At 36.1% G+C, this 24,756-nt stretch overlaps 1 protein-coding gene across 1 annotated transcript in view; it reads right to left on the reverse strand.

The window, feature by feature from the left end:
- The window catches only part of DLGAP1 (DLG associated protein 1), a 114,582-nt gene that overhangs the window by 60,271 nt on the left and 29,555 nt on the right, over nucleotides 1-24,756 (reverse strand). Inside the window, exons 2-3 of the mRNA XM_058176305.1 lie at nucleotides 24,432-24,646; nucleotides 153-330 (exon numbers count right to left, since the gene is read on the reverse strand). Coding sequence (XP_058032288.1) covers nucleotides 153-330; nucleotides 24,432-24,646 — 393 coding nt within the window. The remainder of the gene's footprint in view (nucleotides 1-152; nucleotides 331-24,431; nucleotides 24,647-24,756) is intronic.

A 24,756-nucleotide genomic window follows, 5' to 3' on the forward strand; every position in this document is an offset into this window, starting at 1 on the left:
GGGATTTTTAATAATATACACTGGCATACATTTGTTTTATTGCATAATTGTCCATACATCTTTTTCTTATATAGATTCTATATTTATCAGAGTTGGATGGTGTTTTTGTACTATCATTATTATTTTTTTAATTGTACAAGCATGTCACTCACCTGACTAATAGTGCTCATGGCCCTCATGTAGCTTTCATTTCGGGAACGAAACTTAGGAGAGGTAAGCAGAGCCGCAGGATCCAAGCTATCCAAACTCCTATTGATTGAAACTTCACTCACGGCCCTCAAGTAACTGTGGCTTCGGATTTGAAGTTTTGGAGAATGTTCACCGGAAATCCTTAAAGAAAAACAACAACAATAACTCACTGTGCCATATCTACATTTCATCTCTAATAATTAAGGATAATACTATGTACCAGAGCAAAATAACCATCAAGATATTCACACAAAATCTACCCAGTGACCCATAGTCATATATAAACATAGATCTCAACCCCCCAAAAGGGGACTGTTCCTATTAATTTGTTCAAATAATATTTTGCCTTTCTTGTTAAGTGTGGTGTGTTTTGTGGCAAGTGCCTGTCTGTTTGAATTTTAAATTCTCAGAGCACTTTGGCGTCTTCATTTTCTATTACTTTCTCATTTTATGGTCCCACCAGTTCTTGCTTGCACACAAATGGTATTTCTTGCAGATCTTCCAATGCCCCATTGTCGTTACTTTATCCTGCTATTGTTTGCAGTCAGTCTGTGCAATTGCCTTGCAGTAGCTAATTAGGTGATCCACTGTTTCTTCAGCTTCTTTGCAGAGGTGCCACTTGATGTCTGTTGCTGTCTTATCAATTCTGGCTTTGAATGCATTTGTGCAGCCAAAATTAGCCTATCTCTTTCTTCAACTTTCCTGTTTTTAGCAATTGCCAAGTCTTGATCTGCCTTGCCTGCTATTTTTTTTTACTGATCATGTAGTACTTTGTCTGCCCCTTTTCTGTTCTTCATTTAGTCTTTCTTGTAGGTCATTTTGGTTACTCCAGTATTCAGTAAAACCTTCTTGGTATGCTAGCTTCAATGCATCTTTTTCACGATTCTTTTAGATATTCTCCCTATGCCTTTTTTCTTTTTCAACCATCTGATATACTTGGAACATTTCAAGTTCCTACCTATTTTACAGTGGTGAAATTCATTTTTTTTTTACTACTGGTTCTGTGGGCGTGGCTTGGTGGGTGTAGTGTGGCATGGCAGGGGAAGGATACTGCAAAATCTCCTTTTCCACTCCACTCCAGGGAAAGGATACTGCAAAATCCCCATTCCCGGGGGACGGATATTGCAAAATCTCCATTCCCACCGCACTCTGGGGCCAGCCAGAGGTGGTATTTTCCGGTTCTCCAAACTACTCAAAATTTCCATTACTGGTTCTCCAGAACCTGTCAGAACCTGTTGGATTTCACCCCTGCTATTTTCCCTGGTAAGTAGAGTCTGTCAATGCCACTGAAAGGATAAAGAACATGATTCATTGTTATTACTTTTCTGGTCTTCCTATCCAGGGCTTTTAGTTCTACTTGAGTCCAATCCACAATTCCAGCTGTGTATCTAATGACTGGAATTGTCCAAGTGTTAATTGCCTTGATGGCATTTCCTCCACTGACTTTGGGTTACAAGAAAGCTTCAATCAAAAAAAAAATCCCTCTGGAAAAGAAACAAAAAAGGCTATGTTACAAACTTCAGAAACCGCTACAGAAACATATGCAACCAAATAAAAACTGAATGCACAAATTACCACACCAAGCAAGAAGAGAACCTTCTACGCACAAATTCTAATCGTGCCTTTTATAATTTTGTCAACAATAAACTTAAAGACTCAAGATCCATCCCACCACTAAAAGATTCTAAGAATGCAATGACGAAACAGTCAAAGCAAACCTCTTCAACATTTTCTTTGGCTCAGTTTTTGTAAACTCCGATAACACATATCCAACATTCCACAAACGAACCAGCAATGACTATGATGATTTAACTCATATAGATTTCACAGAAGACAATGTTGGTAAAGCTCTTCACAACTTAAAACCATCGCTTTCTATTGGACCTGATGGACTATGTGCATATTTCTTAAAAAAACTTTCCATTAATATAGCTGAACCCCTAAGTATTATCTTTGATAAAGCTTTCACTACCAGTTCTCTTCCCAAACTTTGGTCACTAGCCACAGTCATCCCCATCTTCAAAAAAGGAGACCCCAGCTTAGTCGAAAACTACAGACCGATCTCCCTTTGCTGCGTCACCTGCAAAGTCATGGAATCTATCATCAACCAATCCATTACCTCACACTTAGAAACTAACAACCTACTCTCCAACAAACAATTTGGTTTCAGGAAAAAGTTATCATGTAACTTACAACTTCTCCACTGCAAAAACATATGGACTTCAAATCTAGATCAAGGCAAATCAATAGATGCAATCTACATAGACTTCTGCAAAGCTTTTGACTCAGTAGTACACGATAAACTTCTCCTTAAACTAACATCCTATGGCATCTCAGGACCCCTCCACAAATGGATATCTGCTTTTCTGTCTAACAGACAACAAGTGGTCAAAATTGGCAATGCTTTATCAAATCCTGTTCCTGTCAAGAGTGGCGTTCCTCAAGGCAGCGCCCTTGGACCAACACTCTTTATTCTATACATTAATGATCTTTGTGACCATATCTCAAGTAATTGTGTTCTCTTTGCTGACGATGTCAAACTATTTAACACCACAGACAACACTTCTATCATTCAAAACGACCTTGACCATCTAACCGCTTGGTCTAAAAATTGGCAGCTCCAAATTTCAACCAGCAAATGCTCAGTCTTACATATAGGAAAAAGAACTCTAAAACTAAGTACATACTAGATGGACATTACCTTACAGACGACCCCATCCCGTTAAAGACCTTGGAGTTTTCATGTCAAATGATCTAAGTGCCAAAGCCCACTGCAACTACATAGCAAAAAGCTCTAAGAGTTGTAAACCTAATTTTATGTAGCTTCTTTTCCAAAAACACCACACTACTAACCAGAGCATATAAAACATTTGCTAGACCAATTCTAGAATACAGCTCACCTGTTTGGAACCCTCACCACATCTCTGACATCAATACAATTGAACGTGTCCAGAAATATTTTACAAGAAGAGTTCTCCATTCCTCTGAAAACAACAAAATACCTTATCCCACCAGACTTGAAATCCTAGGCTTAGAAAACTTGGAACTCCGTCGCCTTCGACAAGACCTAAGTTTAACTCACAGAATCATCTATTGTAATGTCCTTCCTGTCAAAGACTACTTCAGCTTTAATTGCAATAATACAAGGGCAACCAATAGATTTAAACTTAATGTAAACCGCTTTAATCTAGATTGCAGAAAATATGACTTCTGCAACAGAATCATCAGTGCTTGGAATACTTTACCTGACTCTGTGGTCTCTTCCCATAATCCTAAAAGCTTTAACCAAAAACTTTCTACTATTGACCTCACCCCATTCCTAAGAGGACCATAAGGGGCGTGCATAAGCGCACAAACGTGCCTACCATTCCTGTCCTATTGTTTTTCTTTTCTTCTTCCTATATATGTTTATATGTGTATATACTATATAATCTTTTTGTATGATGTTGTGACAAATAAAATATTCACTTCTAAACTTTTTCTTCATTTCAATGTGCTGTCAGCTTGCAGGATTCCCAAGTATATGTAGTGATCATCTTCATCTAAATGTTGATGTTGTCTCCGTAGAACACTTTGATTCCTTCAGTTTTCACTATTTTCTCCCATTGGATGGTGAGCATGGCACATTTGTCCAGTCCAAACTCAGTTCAATGGGGTTGCAACTTGGATTTGAATTCTTTACTGAAGAATGTACATTATTCAGTAAGCTTTTAAAAAATGCTTTTCCAAAATGGATTTGCTAATAACCTCTTCATTGTGGCATGATTGAAGCAGGGATTTTCTGTTATAAAAATGAAGGTTAATTTGTAGAGTGCTTAAGTATTTTTACCCAAAAGCACCTACAGAGATTTGTGTTGCCCTGTATATATCTAACAAATCTGCTGTTTTGACAGCCTGACGATTGCTGGCTTATATAATCCATTATATATGAAACAATGGATAATGGGTTTGAACAAATCCGCTTTTTAATAATGAATGATGTAAACTTACATAAACTACAAAAGCCTAGAAGAAAAACTAGAATGATTTCTATAGGTTTTTTTTTAACTGATTGTCATTCTTCTTATGTCAGCCACATAAAATCATTCTAAGAACTATCATTTTAATCAAGCTGTAGTATAGATTGAAACATAAATATAGGAGAGAGAGAGAGAGAGAGAGAGAGATTTAAAGCAGCTTAATGTAAATACGCAATTTCAAACACTGATTTAGTTTGAAACCAGCTTTTTCCATATTCAATTCACATATTTTTCAAATGAATGTACATATTAATTGTACATTTTAAAATATGCATGCTAATCAGCAACTATCATGAATAGAAAAAACTTTCAGTTGACAACCTTTTCAAAATTGATAATTTAGTTCATTTGTGTCTAGTGCTATATAATTTTACTTAGATGAGAAAGAAAATAGAAATTAATGCATTTCTGTGAGCTCTCGCGATACAAGGGTTTAAAAGTAAAATTTTAAACTTTAATTTTAAAAGTAAAGATAGGCATTCTAAATATGATAGAAGTCCTTTATTTTGAGGGGGATGTCAGGCTATACATTCTGTTAGTATTATTGTGCAGTGCTCCATTTTTGGTTTTTAATCAAAAGCACAATTCAAATTTAAACTGGAGCTATCAAAATGGGGAGAATAAGTTTAATTCTGTTCTCTATGAATTATGCATACCTCAGAAAAAGAAAAAATAAACTTTTAAAATACTGCATGAGAAAGGGCAAAGAATTTATAAACTGACTTTAAAAATAGAATAGTGGAAGCTACTGTGTTAATGTGAAAATAAGACACCGTCTTATTTTCGAGGAATGTTTTATTTTATAGCTCCTGCCTACTCTCTCCCACCATCTGCTTGCCCATGGGCCGTAATGGCTTGCAGGGCTTCCCAGGACAGCTGAACTTTTTGCCCGGATGGAGAAATGATGCAGACCCAAAGCTTTGTCTGCTTGCAAATGGGACACTTTGAAATGGAGCTAAGCCCGTTGGGATCACCTGTCTCTACCCCCCTGCCCCCCACAACCATGCCTCTGCCTCCGCCTGGATCCACAGCGCACTATTTGCCCAGAGGGAGACGAAGCTATGTCTGCTTGCAAATAGGATGCTTTGAAACAGAGCTAATTGTTCCATTTCAAAGCATCCCATTTGCAAGCAGACAAAACTTTGAGTCTCCCTCATTTCTCTGTCTGAACGAAAAGTGTTTGGGCACCTATGGGATGCTTGGGAATGGAGCGATTAGCTCTGTTTCAAAGTGCCCCATTTGCAAGCAGACGAAGCTCCATCTCCCTCTGGGCAAAAAGTGCAAGGTGGAGCCAGAGGCATGGGGTGGGAAGGCAGACAATCCAATGCGCTGCACACTCTGTCCCACCGTTTCTTGGCTTGCCTGTGGCTGTGCCTGGTAGGCACCAGTGTGGGGTGTTGGGATTGACTGTCTACCTCCCGCCTCTGTCTCCATGCTCAAACTTATCTGCACTGCATCAAGGGGCCAGTGGGCTGCAGCTGCTGCCAGACACTGTCCGCCCCTGTGTGCTCGCCACCTCTTGTGCTGGCCATGCCTATCCTCCAGGCTTATTTTTAGGGTAGGGCTTATATTAGGCCCACCCCAAAAAATCAGGCTAGGGCTTATTTTTGGGATGGGTTTTATTTTCAGGGAAACACGGTACATACATTAATATGTATGTGTGTGTTCAAACAACTTCCAACATGCACTAAGTATGTGCCTTTTCTCTATAAAAGTTTTCAAATAATCAGCTTAAATACAGTATGTAGAACTTTCTAACAGAAAAGACTTGTACTTGACAGATCATTATTGCGTCTTAAAAATGATAGTAAATTTCTGGGAAAATAGCATAAAGTGTTATAAATATTCATGATACATAAAAGTACTGTACTTTAAGTAAATAAACATAGATGGCATTATGAAAAGAAAATAATACATAAGAGAGTATCTACTGATCTTAGAATAAATGCTACTTATGGTAGGAAAAGTTCAGTAAAGAATGCAAAGTTTTTTTATGTTAGGCTGATCTCAGAAATTAGGCAGGTTTTTTCTGTAGGGGACTTATGCACAAGAAATCTATTATAGTTTATATTTAAGAAATACATGTTGGTGCAAATTTTGCAACTTATGCTAACTTTAACTTCAGGAATATTTAAATAAGTATACTTTAAAAGATGGAAATGAGATTATGCCATATGGCAATGCTGCTGCCTGCCCCAATTGCTGATGTATTTTTCTATGTGAGAAAGCAAGTACATATAGTCCTCACTTAACACCACTTGAGACTGGCAGCTCTGTCGCTAAGTGAAATGGCTGTTAAGTAGAGCATTACATCAATTCTGCACTTAGCAATGGGAGTTCCAGCAATCCTGGTTGCAGTCATTTTAAGCAAATCACCCAGAGTCATTAAACGAGATATCACATGACCTGGAAGGCTACAAATGGCAATCACATAATCTTGGTAGGGTGTCTGACAGCTTGCTGCATCCAATTCACCACGGTCAACTCACCACGGCCAAATTGCCACAGGACAACTTGCTGCAGGGCACAAATTACATTAATATAGAAGAAATAATCCTAAAGATTCATTAAAGAAAGGATGCCAAAGGAAGGACAAAATAAAATGTGAATGGCAATAATTAAATTTAAATTTAAATTATTTTAAATAATTCAATTGAATTGTTGAATTGTCCTGCAGCACGTTGTTCCATAGTGAATTGGCTCTGGCAAGTTTTCCCTTCATGAGTTGGCCGTGATGATTTAGCCATGGCAAATTGGCCATGGTAAGTTGACAGTGGCTACTTGGCTGTGATGAATCAGTTGTGAAGAGTTGTCCCATTTCAATCTTGGGATGCTACAGCCAGTGTAAATATGCAAACCTGCCAAATACCAAATACAAGTGTGAGGACTGATCATAAGTCACTTTTTTCAGCATTGTTATAATTTTGAAATGGTTGCCATAGTTGTTAAGTGATGACTATTCTAATATTGTTAGAAGCATCTTAATCAAGTAGGATACTCTGCTTAAAAAAGTTCTAATGCAAGAGCTTTCTTTGATGTACAATAAATCAAAGCCTGAGCTTGTAGGCTTTAACACGTTAGACATTCATTGAAGTCCTAAGCTATGTTTCAGTCAAAAAGAGTTAGTGACTAACAGTGAGAAAAAGCCTTTTCTCTTTCTCTGAAATGGATCTCTTCTCTTCCCTGAGAAATTAACAAGCTACAAAGTTCTGGAAACAAAAGAAAGGACGCTGATTATGTTCAATTATGAAAGATATGGAAAAAAACATGGAGGAAAGAAGCTGTGGACACATCCTTGATTGAGGAAAACCAAGGAACCATTTCATGTTCTGATTTTTATCATCATTCTAAAACATGGATTGAACTGATTTCTGAAGTAGTTATTTGATGTTAAATTGTTTTGCTTAAAATGATGATGTAGCAATTGCACATTGTGGTATTGAATGCCAAGAGGTAACAGCCAAGGATTTGTATCTGCATAAATCCTACTGTGGCTGTCCTTTATGGAAGCTAATTACAAACACATTGTCTAGAAATACCAAAAAAAGAAAGTTGTCTTTGAAACAGGAACATCACACTTTTCTCTAACCTTTAAAAGCTGCTCTGTCTTCCCTCAGTGGAATTGTGAGGTCCCATCTGTTCATATTTTTAACTGCTCATCCCATCAACACTCAGCAACTGGGTCAATTTTTGACAAATGGAGCCACTTTGAAATTATACATAGGAGAACTATACTGTTATAAGGAAATAAAAATCAACATCTAAAATTCAGTGTAGAATAATAAGTGAGGAGTATTGGCTGCATAGAATGACAAACTTCTTTTCTCCATTATCTCCCTCATGACTGCTTGGACAGACATAAACTTAAAAGAACGGATGATGGGCAAGGAAAGGATTACTTATTAATAATGTGCAGATGTACTCTCATCTAATTCGAACTACCAAATCAAGTCAAATTTATTTTTTTGAATCATTCAACTGGTTCAGAGACATCTGATCTAGGGGTGGGTTCCAAATTTTTTTACTACTGGTTCTGTGGGCGTGGGTTGTTTGGTGGGCATGGCTTGGTGGTCATGTGACTGGGTGGGTCTAGCTTGGTGGTCATGTGATTGGGTGGGCATGGCTTGGTGGTCATGTGACTGTGTCACATCAAGGGTTAGGGTTAGGGTGCCTGGCCTCTCCTCGCCTCAGAAGCCTCAATGAGATACAATTTCCCAGTCTATTTATATACTACTACTGAACATCCAAAATATACTATTTAATCCTATGTATATATGCCATATATGTACATACATATTACATTGTATACAGTGTATATAACAATATAAAGCAATATATGGTAATAAATAGGGGGAGTTAGAAATTGTAACTTGGGAGAACAAAAATGATGTGATAGACATAATTGATACTTGCTAGGATGATATTCATGATAAGCACAAGGCATCTGCTGAGAATCCTACTGTGCCAAGAGCTAAAGTTTCCAAAAATTCTCATTTTTTTGCTAATAATACCCAGATTCTTTTACCTTTTTATTCAATCAAGCATCTGAAGAAACAAGCAAGTTACATCCCATCCCAGCATTTTTAATTTAAGTATTTTGGCTGGATTCATTAGTAAGTGGTAGCAAGAATGGCTTATGGTTACAGAAGACTTCTGTACTTCCTCTTTCAATTTTTCTTGAAGCTTGATTTTTTAATCTGGCCTTTCCAAGAGTACTGTTAACTTGCAGTTCAAGGCACAATAGTTTTAAGCCTCTCCAAGCATGTATATCTATGAAATATGATGTGACTTTATATGTATACAATCTTTTCTGATTCTCTTAATTTTAGTAGTAACTGCAAACAGTGGCAATTTTCTCACTAGTTAATTAAAAAAAATCATCTGGAGCCCCATCATGCTCTCTGCACTGTTAGTTATTTTCTCTCTAGGCTAAGACACTGAGCTTGTTGATCGAAAGGTCGCCAGTTCAGCGGTTTGAATCCCTAGTGCCGCGTAATGGGGTGAGCTCCCGTTACATGTCCCAGCTTCTGCCAATCTAGCAGTTTGAAAGCACATAAAAAATGCAAGTAGAAAAATAGGGACCACCTTTGGTGGGAAGGTAGCAGTGTTCCATGTGCCTTTGGCGTTTAGTCATGCCGGCCATATGACCACGGAGATGTCTTCGGACAGCGCTGGGTCTTCGGCTTTGAAAGAGAGATGAACACCGCCCCCTAGAGTCAGGAACAACTAGTACATATGTGCGAGGGGAACCTAAACCCTTACCTTTACCTTTTCCATTTGTCTTTGGATTGAGTCCAACAATGCTCTTCTTTATTTTTATTTGTATTTTATATTAATAATTTTGAAATAAAAAAAATAAGAAAAAGAAATGCAAACACTCTCCAGTCTATCTCAGGTTTACCAGCCCTGTTTGTAAATAAAAGCAACAATTCATATTCCACAGTTGCTGACGACTTCATTTTGGTTGTCACCCATTTCCCCCAGCCCCCAAAAAAGTTTCAGTTCTAATTTCCCTCCTTTCTTCTTCTTCCCAAAGTCTGCTCTGCTGCCAACTGAATTTCTTTTGCAAGGCCATCTTCATTGGGTCTATGACAATTTTCCACAGCCAACTTGTTGCAGGAAAAGAGTTACATTAATATCAAAGAAATAATAGAATAGAATTATTGAAGAAAGGATCCAAAATGAGGGACAGAATGAAATGTGAATGACAAAAATTGAAATATTTGTTTTATTTATTTTAAATAATTAAATAGAATTGTTAACTTGTCCCACAGTGAGTTGTCCTGTGATTGGCCATGTCCCACAGTGAATTGCCGTGGTGAGGCGGCTGTGGCAAACTGTCCCATTCGATCTGCATTCCCCATCACCCCCTTCTCCTGTGAGAAACTTCTCTATGAGAATCTAAAATAACACCTATCCTCACCTTATTTTTAACAAAGCTAACGCATCAACACTTGATTAGGTTTCGGCCTCGGTATGTGATGAGCAAGCAGATCATGGATTGTCATAGGATAGCTAACACTTTCAGTGAAAAAAGAGACGATTCAAAATGATTTAGACAGGCTTGAGTAGTGGGCTGAAATCAACACAATGGAATTTAACAGGAAGAAATATAAAGTTCTATATTTGAGAGGGAAAAAAAGAAATATACAATAGATGGATAAGGAAAGTCATCACAATTTTTGCTCACCGATATTGAACTCCTTGAAACTATGATCTATCTTAGTTTTACAGAGGAATTACTGAGTCTGTCATCTGCATCTCTATAAGTGTCATCTGCATCTCTATAAGTGTCTGGTTTGGTTCTGCAACCCAACAAGACAGACACAGACTTCAGAGGATAATTAGAACTGCAGAAAAAACAATTGCTACCAACCTGCCTTCCATTGAGGACCTGTATACCGCACGAGTCGAAAAGAGGGCTGTGAAAATATTTACAGACCCTCACATCCTGGACATAAACTGTTTCAACTGCTACCCTCAAAACGACGCTACAGACCACTGCACACCAGAAGAACAGTTTCTTCCAGAACGCCATCACTCTGCTAAACAAATAATTCCCTCAACACTGTCAAACTATTGACTAAATCTGCACTACTATTAATCTTCTAATCGTTCCCATCACCCAACTCCTTCCACTTATGACTGTATGACTGTAACTTTGTTGCTTGTATTCTTACGATTGATATTGATATTGTTTCCTGATTGCTTATTTGTACCCTATGACTATCATTAAGTGTTGTACCTTAGAATTCTTGATGAGGGTATCTTTTCTTTTATGTAGACTGAGAGCATATGCACCAAGTCAAATTCCTTGTGTGTCCAGTCACACTTGGCCAATAAAAATTCTATTCTATTCTATTCTATTCTATTCTATTCTATTCTATTCTATTCTATTCTATTCTATTCTATTCTATTCTATTCCATTCTATTCTATTCTATTCTTTCACCAATCTTATTTTTCCCATTTATGTCATATAAAAATTTTTGTATGTCATCCTTAAGAGTATAAATTATCTTAAAGTTTCCTCTACAGTTTCTCAAATCTGATTTTATTTTATGTCACTTTTGCATAAGGATGGGTAATTAAGAAGGACTTCCATCTAAACTAAGAAATCACCTACACATATTCACCATCACTGATTCAAATATATTTTTATATTTTCTGAAATTGAAATGCAAACTCAATTGGTTTATGCATCTCACTCTTGGCATTAAGAAATAGGACCAGGCTCTCTTTCTTTTTAGTCTTTCCAACACAACGACATGTTGGAAAGAAATTATGTAAAGGGGATCATGACTCAATCCATCAACATAACTCTCTGAAAATGGAACAGAACAGGACTAAATTTGGTTGGCAGGGAGATGTCAGCTAAAGAAGAAATGAATTAAAACTGGCTATATGCCAGGGGCTGTCGACCAAAGCAAAAGATATCAACAATGAAAATCTCAGAAATTTTCCCTTACTACAACCTCATGGAATTGGCAGTTAGGCAGCAGTGCTGAATGTTGACAACTCCCTCTTTCTAATCATCTTTCCTCCAAGGAGAGCTATTATTAAGTAGTCAAAAAGAATTCCAGAAGCCATGTTCTGAAATTTTCTACTTTGTTATTATTTCCAAACCAAGAAATTATATAAAAGACAAGGGACTCAGTTTGTCATCAAAATAACTCTCCTTTAACCTGAACAAATTTAGGATGAGGAGAGAAGATGCAAAAATAAATACTGAACTAAAAAAATGTCTCCAGTTATCCAGTATCAAAGATTTAATATTACTTGTGCTCTGTGGATGAGCTGAATATAGAAATAGACAATTGCAATGAACTATCATCCAGGGGAAAAATGGCAAAGGTAGTTTCATGAAAAGCAGAGCCAAGGACAGCAGCAGAATGTAGAGCCAGTGAGGAGACCAGATGTTTGATAATTCCTGACCAAAGAAGGAGAGAATTTGAGATTATCTGCAAGTGCTGCTTCTCACAAGGAATTGCAAGGCAGTGGTATCTGGAGGGTTTAGAGCTCTGGAAGGTGAAGGAATAATTACTTTGCTGAAAATGCAGTTAGCACTTTGAAAGGACACACGGTTCTTCCTGTTCTAAGGAAGTACTAAGCAAATACTCTGAAGTATTTTTCAGAGTATAAGACACACCTTTCCCTCCCCAAGAGAGAAAATTTAGGTGCATCTTATACACTGAATGTAGCTCCACCCACCTACTGGCCCCCCCACCCTTTGGCCTCTGCTTCCCAGCAATTTACCTCCTTGCAGCAAGAAGAAACAGCCCATTTCAGCTTCAGCACAACCTAATTAGCCCAAGTTGATTGTCCATTGGATTCGCCTCCCGACTCTCAGCTGTTTCAGGCTGCAGGGATTGCCATTGCCTATTGCTGCTCTGCTGGCCTCTGCTGCTTGCTGCAAGGAGGTAAATTGTGGGGAGCAGATTTTTTTTTCTTGCGCTAATCAAGCTACACTGAAAACGAAAATGAAAGTAAAGCAGACTGTTTGCTGTTTACTGCAATGAAGCAAAATTGCTGGGAGGCAGAGGCAGATTTCTTTTTCTTGTTTTCCTCACCAAAAAAGGTAGGTGCCTCTTATAATCCGGAGCATCTTATACTCCAAAAAATATGGCATACTTCCTTTTCTAATAACTTTTTGAAATTTCTTATTAACTGTTTTTCTGCAGTGAGGAACCTTGAGATCAATAAGTTTTACAGCACCAGGTAAGTTTTCTTAAATCTTTAGTGAAAGTAGTTTTAAATGAAATTTATGGACTTAAATTTCTTTTGAATAAATAGCAAAATATGATTGGAAAGTTTATTTTAGAAAATTACAAATGGATTATGGGTCCAGATAATTTCAAATAGGATTTTGAAATTAATTATAAAGAATCCATCCCCAAAGGAAAATGTATTAGTTTTGAATTCTTTTTAAAAAAGCATAAGATTAAAATGTGGACACTAAAAGGAATCAGAAGGAACTAAAGACTACAATTAAAAGAGATGATCATTCAAACTTGATTTACAAATACAAAATTATTACAAAATTATTTCCAGGAATAACGATCAAGACTGTTAGAACAAAAGGAAGAAATGAGGACTGGAAGTTAGTGGGCTCTGATGAGCCATGTGAAATCCAGCCAGAGGAACTGCTGCTGGGAGGCTTTTGAGCTATAGCCGTCTCATAGGGACGGTGAAGAAAGGAGAGGTGTTTTGTGAACCGTGAGGAATTTGCAATTTTTTCGCTGGAACAGAAACAGCTCTCCCGAAGCAGCAGTGAGGGTGATGGCCATCTTATGGTGGCTGTTTTGAAGCTGGGACAACCGGATTGAAAAATTGAGCAGGAGTGGCATTTGGACGGAGTGCTAGAACTGGGTGAGATAACTGCCAAATTATATTAAGAAAAATGGAAATTGAAGACTTAAAAGAATTCCTGAACTTGGACTACCTGGCATTTGGAGAAAAAAATAACACATGGGGAAGAAAGAGAAGGTGTGGACAGTAATACAAAGAATCTAAGAAAAAGTCTTGGATTTGGAAAATTGGGTAAAACAAAATATTTTAAAAAGGGAATAAATGATTTTAAAAAGAAAAAAAATTCACAAGAGGTTTTAAAAACTACTGAATATTTTGATAAACAATTGCATTTAATAGACTATTTCTTTTCGAGTAGAAACGGAGAGTGCCATCTGCTGGAGAAAAGAAAAAGTACTGTGATACTCTATTCAAATAAACAGAAAGCAGACATTTCAACCTTGGCCATATAGAAGAAGATAATTTGGACACTGCAAAAATATTTAAGGAGTGACTGTGTTTTTCATTAGGGTGTTGGTTTTATTTCCCTTCTCTTCTGGAAGATAGATTTACAATTGGATTTGACTGTTGTTGAATTTGGACAATAATTAATAATTGAGGGAGCATATTTTAATTTTGAAGAACAAAGGAATATTTTAAGAAGAAAAGAAGAGGAGATATAAGAAAATTACATAGACTTTAAATTTTGGCTAAGTGAGAACATTTAAGGAGTGACTGTGTTTTACATCTGGGTGGTTGTTCTATTTCACTTCTCTTCTGGAAGATAGCTTCATAATTGGATCTGACTAATAAATAATTGAGAAGAAGATTTTAATTTTAAAGAACAAAAGGAATATCAAAGAAGGAAAGAAGAAAAAAAGCGGAGATAAAAGAAAACTATGTAGACTTTAAATTCCGGTTAAGTGTATAGAGATATAAGTGGGAGATATAAAATTGTTATAAAATGGAGTTGAAGATGTATGAAGAGTTACTTTTGATGTTTAAAAGTATGCGTAAATCTTTAATAGGCAAAAAAGAAATGGAAAATTCATTTTAAATCAGAAAAAGAAAAGGAAGAGGAGTTGGAAGAAAGAAATATAAATGAGAAACAAGAAATCAACAATGTTGAAGAGAAAGTATCAAAAAATAGAAATCAGAACATATTACAGAAATGTTTGGGAATGTTGGGGGGGATTGGGAGTGGGAGGCACCGTGTATCGGTGGTTCTCTTCCTATCTCTCCGACCGGTCGCAGACGGTGTTGACAGGGGGGGCAGAGGTCGGCCGCGAGGTGCCTCACTTGTGGGGTGCTGCAGGGGTCGATCCTCTCGCCCCTTCTGTTCAACATCTATATGAAGCTGTTGGGTGAGATCATCAGTGGCTTTGGGGTGAGATACCAGCTGTACGCTGATGATATTCAGCTGTACTTTTCCACCCCGGGCCACCCCAATGAAGCTGTTGAAGTGCTGTCCCGGTGTTTGGAAGCCGTACGGGTCTGGATGGGGAGAAACAGGCTCAAGCTTAATCCCTCCAAGACGGAGTGGCTGTGGATGCCGGCACCCCGATTCAGTCAGCTGCAGCCGCAGCTGACTGTTGGAGGCGAGTTATTGGCCCCAAAGGATAGGGTGTGCAACTTAGGTGTTCTCCTGGATGGACGGCTGTCGTTTGAAGATCATTTGACGGCCGTCTCCAGGAGGGCCTTCCACCAGGTTTGCCTGGTTCGGCAGTTGCGCCCCTTCCTTGATCGGGATGCCTTGTGCACAGTCACTCATGTGCTCGTTACCTCTCGCTTGGATTATTGTAATGCTCTCTACATGGGGCTCCCCTTGAGGTGCACCCGGAGGCTTCAGTTAGTCCAGAATGCAGCTGCGCGGGTGATAGAGGGAGCTTCGCGTAGCTCCCATGTAACACCGCTCCTGCACAGACTGCACTGGCTACCTGTGGCCTTTCGGGTGCACTTTAAGGTTTTGGTCACTACCTTTAAAGCGCTCCATGGCTTAGGGCCTGGGTACTTACGGGACCGCCTGCTGTTACCTCATGCCTCCCACCGACCAGTACGCTCTCACAGAGAGGGACTTCTCAGGGTGCCGTCCGCCAAGCAATGTCGGCTGGCGGCCCCCAGGGGAAGATCCTTCTCTGTGGGGGCTCCCACCCTCTGGAACGAACTTCCCCCGGGTTTACGCCAAATACCTGACCTTCGGACCTTCCACCGCGAACTGAAAACACATCTATTTATTCGCGCAGGGCTGGCTTAAATTTTATTGGTTTTAAATTTCTATTATTAATTTTAAGGGGTTTTTTAGTTTTATATATTTTAAAGTTTTTAGGCCAACTATATAATAAGTTTTTTAATTTGTATTTTAATTGTATATTGTACCGTTTTGTTTTATCTTGGCTGTACACCGCCCTGAGTCCTTCGGGAGAAGGGCAGTATAAAAATTGAATTAATAATAATAATAATAATAATAATAATAATAATAATAATAATAATAATAATAATAATAATAATAATGATGATGATGATGATGATGATGATGATGATGATGATGATGATGATGATGATGATGATGATGATGTTGTTGTTGTTAAAAGAGTAGAAAGGAAAGGGGGAAAATCTCCCTTAAAAATGAAACAGACAAAAGGGAAAAATCTGGAAGAGACAAGGAAAAACCTTGGTGAGTGATGTTCAAACAATACAAAAAAAAAGATAAAAGGATGCCAGGAGAAATGTAATATATTTATAAAAAGGGGGAAAAAAAGAAAATTGAGAAATTAGAGTGAGATAAAGGGTTGTGCAAAAAACTATTAGGAAAGGGAATGTTAAAAAGATTTCAAAATGATGATTAAAGATGGGATGATGAGGTAAACATTAGCAAATATATATAAGGTAGATTAATAAATGGAAATGGGAAAGCGGACAATATAATAATACAAATCTTTATGATAGCTTTTTAAATTAGAATGAAATTTTAATTGTTATAGAACTGGTAAGAGAGAAGAAATATAGGATATACTGTGATGTTAGCTAGATGAAAGCTAACGAGGACTAGCAAGAATTTGCAAGTAATAAATCTTAACTTCGGCTCTTAAATAGCTTTCCTTTGAACTAACTTTCAACCTGAGTGGATTTAAAATGGCGTTTGAATATACAAAAAGGAAAGTGAAACTACAGGATAAAGGAAGAGATTTTAAGACTGTGGTTGTAGAGAAATTTAAAAATATTTTTTACTAATTTTAATTTTAAGAAATAAAGTTTAAAAGAAGATGGTAATTAAACAATTAAAAACAACTGCTTTTAAAAGTGTTGGAGTGTGCTGGCATTTGCTTGTAAGAAGATTTTAGCAAATGGCGTTTTGTGTATTGGAAGTGAAAGTTAAGGAAATGCTTATTATAACTGCTGGCATGGAACCTATAAGAAGAACATAACAAGCTACTTTTTAAATGGAATGAGTAAGAACTGTTAATGATTTTTTTTCTTTTTACCTTTTTCTTTATCACAATGTTTAAGAAGAAAAGTTTATTGAATTTTTTCCCCTCTTTTTGGTAGATTTTACAGTTTAAAAATAGCTCTTAAGCAAACAGAGCTAACTACTAAAATCTTGGAAACTTCTTCAGTTCAAATATGGAAAAAAAAATTTTATAGGAACTTTTGGAAGCTTATCTTTTCTTAATAAGTTTTTAAACAAGAGATTTTTACACCAATATATTAAAGATTGGAAATTCTTTATTGTTAGATGTTAAGCTGATTGGTGAGCAGATGGTGGAAAATGTGTAAGATAGAAGACAAGGGGAAGGAGAATGCTTAAGATGTGATTTTGATGGTTGTTGTTGTTTTTTTGAAATTTTAATTGTTATAGTACTGGTAAGAGAAGAAATATAGGATATACTGTGATGTTAGCTAGATGAAAGCTAACGAGGACTAGCAAGAATTTGCAAGTAATAAATCTTAACTTCGGCTCTTAAATAGCTTTCCTTTGAACTAACTTTCAACCTGAGTGGATTTAAAATGGCGTTTGAATATACAAAAAGGAAAGTGAAACTACAGGATAAAGGAAGAGATTTTAAGACTGTGGTTGTAGAGAAATTTAAAAATATTTTTTACTAATTTTAATTTTAAGAAATAAAGTTTAAAAGAAGATGGTAATTAAACAATTAAAAACAACTGCTTTTAAAAGTGTTGGAGTGTGCTGGCATTTGCTTGTAAGAAGATTTTAGCAAATGGCGTTTTGTGTATTGGAAGTGAAAGTTAAGGAAATGCTTATTATAACTGCTGGCGTGGAACCTATAAGAAGAACATAACAAGCCATTTTTAAATGGATGAGTAAGAACTGTTAATGATTTTTTTTCTTTTTACCTTTTTCTTTACACAATGTTTAAGAAGAAAAGTTTATTGAATTTTTCCCCCCTCTTTTTGGTAGATTTTACAGTTTAAAAATGGCTCTTAAGCAAACAGAACTAACTACTAAAATCTTGGAAACTTCTTCAGTTCAAATATGGAAAAAAAAAATTTATAGGAACTTTTGGAAGCTTATCTTTTCTTAATAAGTTTTTAAACAAGAGATTTTTACACCAATATATTAAACATTGGAAATTCTTTGTTGTTAGATGTTAAGCTGATTGGTGAGCTGATGGTGGAAAATGTGTAAAATAGAAGACAAGGGGAAGGAGAATGCTTAAGATGTGATTTTGATGGTTGTTGTTGTTTTTTTGAAATTTTAATTGTTATAGTACTGGTAAGAGAGAAGAAATATAGGATATACTGTGATGTTAGCTAGATGAAAGCATTGAAAATGAAATGATAAAGAAATATGTGAGAATAACATGGCAGAAATTGAGAAAATAAGACATGGTGGGAAATGATTATAAATGATTATATGATAAATATGAATGAATAGAATTTATCTACATTGAATTCTAACAGATAGAATATGAAAATAAGTAATATGAAAATATTATTAATTTTGATAATGTAAATTAAAATGAACATTTAAAATGCTAATTGCATAGAAAATAACAATGTTGAAATTATGAAAGTGATTATTTTTGCAAAGAAGAAAAAATAGAATATATTTGAAATAAACCACAGCAGATGGAAAGGTGAAAACAAATAATGTAATAATATTATTAATTTTGATAACAATGCAAATTAAGATGAATGTTTTCTTGTTAATGAATTAATGAATTTATTGTTAATGCATTCAGTTTTGATCGCCACGACGTAAAAAAGACTCTAGAAAGAGTGCAGAGAAGAGCAACAAAGATGATTAGGGGACTGGAGGCTAAAACATATGAAGAACGGTTGCAGGAACTGGGTATGCCTAGTTTAATGAAAAGAAGGACTTAGGGAGACATGATAGCAGTGTTCCAATATCTCAGGGGTTGCCACAAAGAAGAGGGAGTCAAACTATTCTCCAAAGCACCTGAGGGTAGAACAAGAAGCAATGGGTGGAAACTAATCAAGGAGAGAAGCAACTTAGAACAAAGGAGAAATTTCCTGACAGTTAGAACAATTAATAAGTGGAACGACTTGCCTGCAGAAGTTGTGAATGCTCCAACACTGGAAATTTTTAAGAAAATGTTGGATAACTAAAATGGTGTAAGGTTTCCTGCCTGGGCAGTGGGTTGGACTAGAAGACCTCCAAGGTCCTTTCCAACTCTGTTGTTGTTGTTGTTGTTGTTGTTGTTGTTGTTGTTGTTAATGGGAAAAAGGAATTAGAGAGACACTTCCAGAAATGAAGGAAGATTGTAAATAACTGAAGCAATTGTAATTAAGAAGAAATATGGCTTGAAGTGATGTTATTCAAATATAAAATTGAAAATGATAAAAAATAATGGGGAGAAAATTTAATATGGCAGAATTTGAAATAATAAGATTTGGGGAAAAATGATAAATTTGTGACAAAGGATTACACAAAAGAGATGAATATTGGAAAAAATTGGAAGATTAAGAAAAATTATAATGAAGATTTTGATTATGTATAAGATGTGACCCAGTCAACATTCTGTTCATAAAATATGTATGATGAAAGAAATTTTTTTAAATAAAACTTGTCTATTAAAAAAAGAAGAAAAGTAAGAAATATAAAATTGATTTATTTAATCACGGTTAATATAGATATACTGTAAATATGAGCTGTGCTGGCTCAGTGGTTAGAATGAAGTATTGCAGGCTAATTCTGCTGATTGCCAGCAGTTCGATTCTCACCAGCTCAAGGTTGACCAGCCTTCCTTCTTCTGAGGTCAGTAAAAAGAGAACCCAGACTTCTTGGGGGCAATATGCTGATTCTGTAAACTGCTTAGAGGGGGCTGTGAAGCACTATGAAACGGTATGTATGTCTAAGTGCTATTATTATTGCTATATGTCATTATCTGAAACCCTTAATGTATTTTTGGTATCATCAGGACAGAAATGTTTTGTAAATTCATTTATAGATAAGAGATAGGGTATGGGAAGAAGAGATCATTTGTTGCATTTTAAGATAAAGTGTTACTAATTATTTATAATTGTAGTGAAGAAAACCCTTTTTATATAATTTTTTCTTTACAATATTCTTTTTTCTTTTTTAATTTTATTTATCTATTTTTTCCTTTATTAAATATATTAACTTTTATTATTGTAGTAATTTTTAAAATAAAATTACTATAAAAAGAATTGCAATGACCTGTAGCTGTCTTTTACTGAATATCATATAAAAATTCAAATATATTTGTTTATACCCCCATACCCACAAATACAGTATCTGTGTATGTGTTTCTGTGTCTGTGTGTCAGACACATAAGTGTCAAGGGTGGGTTCCAAAAGAAACAACAGCAATTCACTTGAAAGTATTATCATTGTGCATTCTTTATTGTCATCAACAATTTTAGTATCACCATCTTAAAAATTATTTGGGAAATACTTCCAGTATTTTTTTTAAGATTGAATTGCAACTGATAATTTTTCATCTCATATCTCTGGAAAACTTCATGTGTTATAATTTTGTTGGCAGAAGAAACAGCAATATCTCCATGGAAATGTAACTTCAACATTTAACTGCTAAACCAAAACTCTTCACTTTTCGAATTTAAGTATTTTAGAGCTTTAGCTTTGTATCTTGTTTCTGTTTATATATCTATCAGTTGTAGACCACTTATGCATTACATTGTGTAATTTCACGTACCATCTGTATAAAGGTTTGCTTATATTCAGCATCTTCTCACTAAAGAGAAAATGGTACTACCATTGCTGTTTCCATCATTCAAGAGCTTTTCCATCAAAAGTACTTTTTTCATCATTCAAGTAATAGCACTACATTCCATATAGGTGATAATTCAAGGATTTAACTAGCTATTTCTTCTGTTAGATTCACAGGCCATGTTCTGTTAAATCCTAATGCCTTTATCTGTACACTTAAAAATCAAGAAAATCGTTTTAAGCATTAATCTGCATGGGGAGATTATGGAGGGCAGTAAAAGAATCAATTTAATCAGAACAGTTTTATTTGCCTGATAGTTATTTTTTTCCCCCTCCTCCCTTCCCAGCAAACATTGCCATCTGAAGGAAAAAATAACAACAGCTTCTCACTTCCTAGTAGGATAATGGGAGTAAAAGAGCGGAGGTGTGATTTCATGATCACAGCAAGCTGTGTTTTATTCAGAATTTTAACTATAATGTTCAAAAAGTGTTCTGTAACCACATGGAAACCATGGCATGGGGAACAGATTGTAGGAGGGAGATTGTGAGGTGGGCTAAGGAGAAAATATATTAAAAGAAATCAGAAAGTATTTTTGCTTATGTAATGTGACCACCAAGCAGCTCTGATTTTATACTCATATAAAAAGCACTGTGGATAATGAAATACTCTGCCTTCTTATCATTCTCCCAAAAAGTATGATTTATATTATATATCTAGTATTGGAAAATATTGGGAATGTCTCGTATTGGAAATCTGAAATGCAGCAATATTCCATGCAGTAAAGGGAAAATGTGGTCATAGGACTAGAATACATAAATTTGTTCCTTCTTGCCTTAAATCCTACTGAAATGATGTTGCAGTGTCTTTTTAATGCAGTCAGTTTTGGGCTATTATCTGAGACTGAAAAATCAGAGGCAGTTTAAGTAAATGGAAATAAATCCATACTGATTAAAGAGTGTTCTTCTGATTCATAAAATGCAGCTCAAACTTCTACTTAGCAGATCTAGTACTTCAGTAGTACAAGATTTTTACATTTTTGCTGGACATTTGAAATGATCTTATTTGCCAAAACGATTAATTCTAGCCTTCTAAGATGATTTTGCAAATTCTGCAAGATGGGTAGAATGTTTTTATATGGACAACAAGAGACAAGACTGATGTAACCACTAGGCAAGGTTAGACAGTTATATAAGGGAAATAAACTTACTTTATTATAATATTAATTTAATTTTAAATTAATTAAATTAAATGCATTTTCATTTCCTAGATCTATATATGTACTAAGAATCTGGACTTCTAAAAATTTTGCAATGCAATTTACAACAGAAAAATATGCAATAAACTTACATTAAATAAAATTACTTGCAAAAATGAGAAATTCTTTTTGAAAAATAAATATTAAAAATGGCATAATTACAGAAAAATGTGCTTCAAAATCTGTATTGGAAGAGTTAAAATTGCATGACTTTTCAAGTGGGTAATTTGGAATGCTTTAAAAAATAAAAAATAATACTGATACAGAAACAGGAATAGAATATGAATATATGATTTTAAAGGTTAGAAACTGTGGTGGGCTTCAAATAATTTAACAACCAGTTCTCTGCCCTAATGACTGTCTAGGTAGGCGGGGCTGGGTGGTCATGTGACTGAGTGGGCATGGCCAACTTGATGTCACTTATGTTGAGGGGCGCTTAGCCTCACCTGGCTCTCATGATCATGGGGATGGTGCAATGGTCGTAAGTGTGAAAAACAGTCATCAGTCACTTTTTTCAGTGCCATTGTATTTGTAACTTTGAATGGTCACTAAATGAACTGTTGTAAGTCAAGGATTATCTTGTACAAAAATACAAAAAGCTTCTTTGCTTGCAAAAAGCTGCCCTAAGTATTAATCATTAGATTAGAAATGGGGGACTACACACTGATGATCAATCACAACTGTCATGGAAAGTTAAATCTGTCTGAATACCTTCCTTTTCCTCAGCAATACCTGTAACCCAAAGTTACAAATCAGGCAGGATGCAGAGCTCATTGAGGAATTAAAACAGTTAAACTACAGCCAACTCTTGTTCATAAAGTAAAACCCTTTAACAGAGAGGTCATTTAAACTCTTCAGAAAGTGGGTGGCCATATTTGGGCTACAAAATGCTAAAGAAGCAAATTAGAAAGCAAAAGAGCTAAAGAAACAAATTAAAAAATTAACATCTTGAGTGAGGGCTAATCCCATTCTGTCTTGTTCAGACAGGGAACTTTTGCCTATGAATATAGCTATCTATCTCTTTATCTCTTAAGTGCTTATATCTGCTATGGGCTATTAAGGAAGGTGGGGGCTGCTTTCTCCCTCTAAGAAAACATGTTTCTCCATTTTTTATCCAGGGAAATATATTCTTCCTTTTTAATATTTCTCAAAATATTTTATTCTTCTAGGAGAGGGGTAGGTACTAAGTTTCTACAATTGGTGCCATGTTACTATGCCATATTATCATGAGAGCAAACTATAACAACTTGGAAGGAGTATCCACTTATCACTGAGCAGTCATGTAGCTTGGCCACTCTGAAGCAATGCAAGAGACTCCTTGGTTTCCAGAAAGTCCAGCTGCCTCTTGAAAAAGCACCTTTGAGACAACCATGACCTGGATGACTGAAGAATCCCTAGACAAGAGATTCCTGTGGTCAGTGAACTGACAAAGCACCCAGGAGAAGCAATCAATACATCCATTTGCACCACTTAAAGATACCAGCTGGTCTCACTCACCTCACAAGATAGCCTAAGGTAATCATCCAGATTTAAGGAAAAATCACATGCCCTTAGAAAGGCAGTAAAAAAAAATCAAAGAATGCCAAGCTTGCATCCTGCCTCTCAGCCATTTTTTCTATGGCTATGCCAACCCTTCTGTAAATAGCTGTTCAAGCCCCAGGAATAAAAGAATCACAAAAAACTCCGAGGGGGGGAAATGTGGGGGACTCCAGAGAAGCTCAGCAGGGGTGGCAATTAAGATAAGGATTAGGCTAGAAATACAGGCACACTAGAATCTTTCCTTCCTGTCTCCCTTGCAGGAATAGCTCTGTAAAGTGGGAAAAGATTTCTTCCCACAACTGGTTCTGTGACCTGCTCAGAAAATTAACATACGGTTCGGGAGAACCGGTGCAAACTGGTAGAAGCCCAACACTGGTTAGAAATTATGTATATCTGCTATTCCTTGTAATCTATTAGTCTGGTCTGAGCAAAAATATTTGCTATCAAATTCATTTACTTTTAATAAAAACCAAATTAATTAAAGTTTTTAATATATGAACAAAAAAGAAAGATGATCTTCAGTTTAAACAATGTATTTCAATAGAAACATTTTAAAAAGGCAATTGTCACCATTATTCTGCAGAAAAACCAAAAAAGTCAGGGATAGCTAAGTCTAATTAACAGGAATTTCCAGCAAATGAGCATTAACCTTTTTGGGAATGCCTATCATCTTATCCAATATCTATGCCAATTGATGGCAATAAGAGTAGAACAAAGTCTCAGATGTAGATGGGGAGCTTCATGGGCATTTGTCTTTTCATGTAACAGGGAACCACAAAAACAATCAATTATTCATAGCATGTAATACACATTATTTATCCAAACTATAACTTAGACAACATCATAACATATCAACTGGTAACACAGGCACACTCCTACTCATTTCCATAATTGGTGGTCCAGAAATCTCACCATCTGATCATTTTTTGAATTTGTATCCTACAATAGTTATTGTTAAAATAGACTTACTTGAGGGTTGTGAGCTCTGTAAGTGATGGCTGGGTAGCCTTAAGATAGCTCTCTCTGCGTGCAGCAATCTTTGGAGATGGCTTTGGGCTCGTGTCCGAGTCCCCACTGTCATCGTCTCCCATGGCTTTAATGTAGCTGCCACTACGCATTCGCCGACAAGGAATTTCTTCATCTTTGCCACGAGGGGTATATCCAGACCATTCATCTTGAGGAACCTACAATGCAAACATTAAATCTTTTCAGTTTTCTCAAGAACACTGATGCTAAATCCAAGCTTGTCAAACTCTCCCAGAACCAGTGTAGAGTCAGGGGAAGCTGAAGCTGA

The sequence above is a fragment of the Ahaetulla prasina genome, chromosome 3 (assembly GCF_028640845.1).
Source record: "Ahaetulla prasina isolate Xishuangbanna chromosome 3, ASM2864084v1, whole genome shotgun sequence".
NCBI classification, from domain to species: domain Eukaryota; kingdom Metazoa; phylum Chordata; class Lepidosauria; order Squamata; family Colubridae; genus Ahaetulla; species Ahaetulla prasina.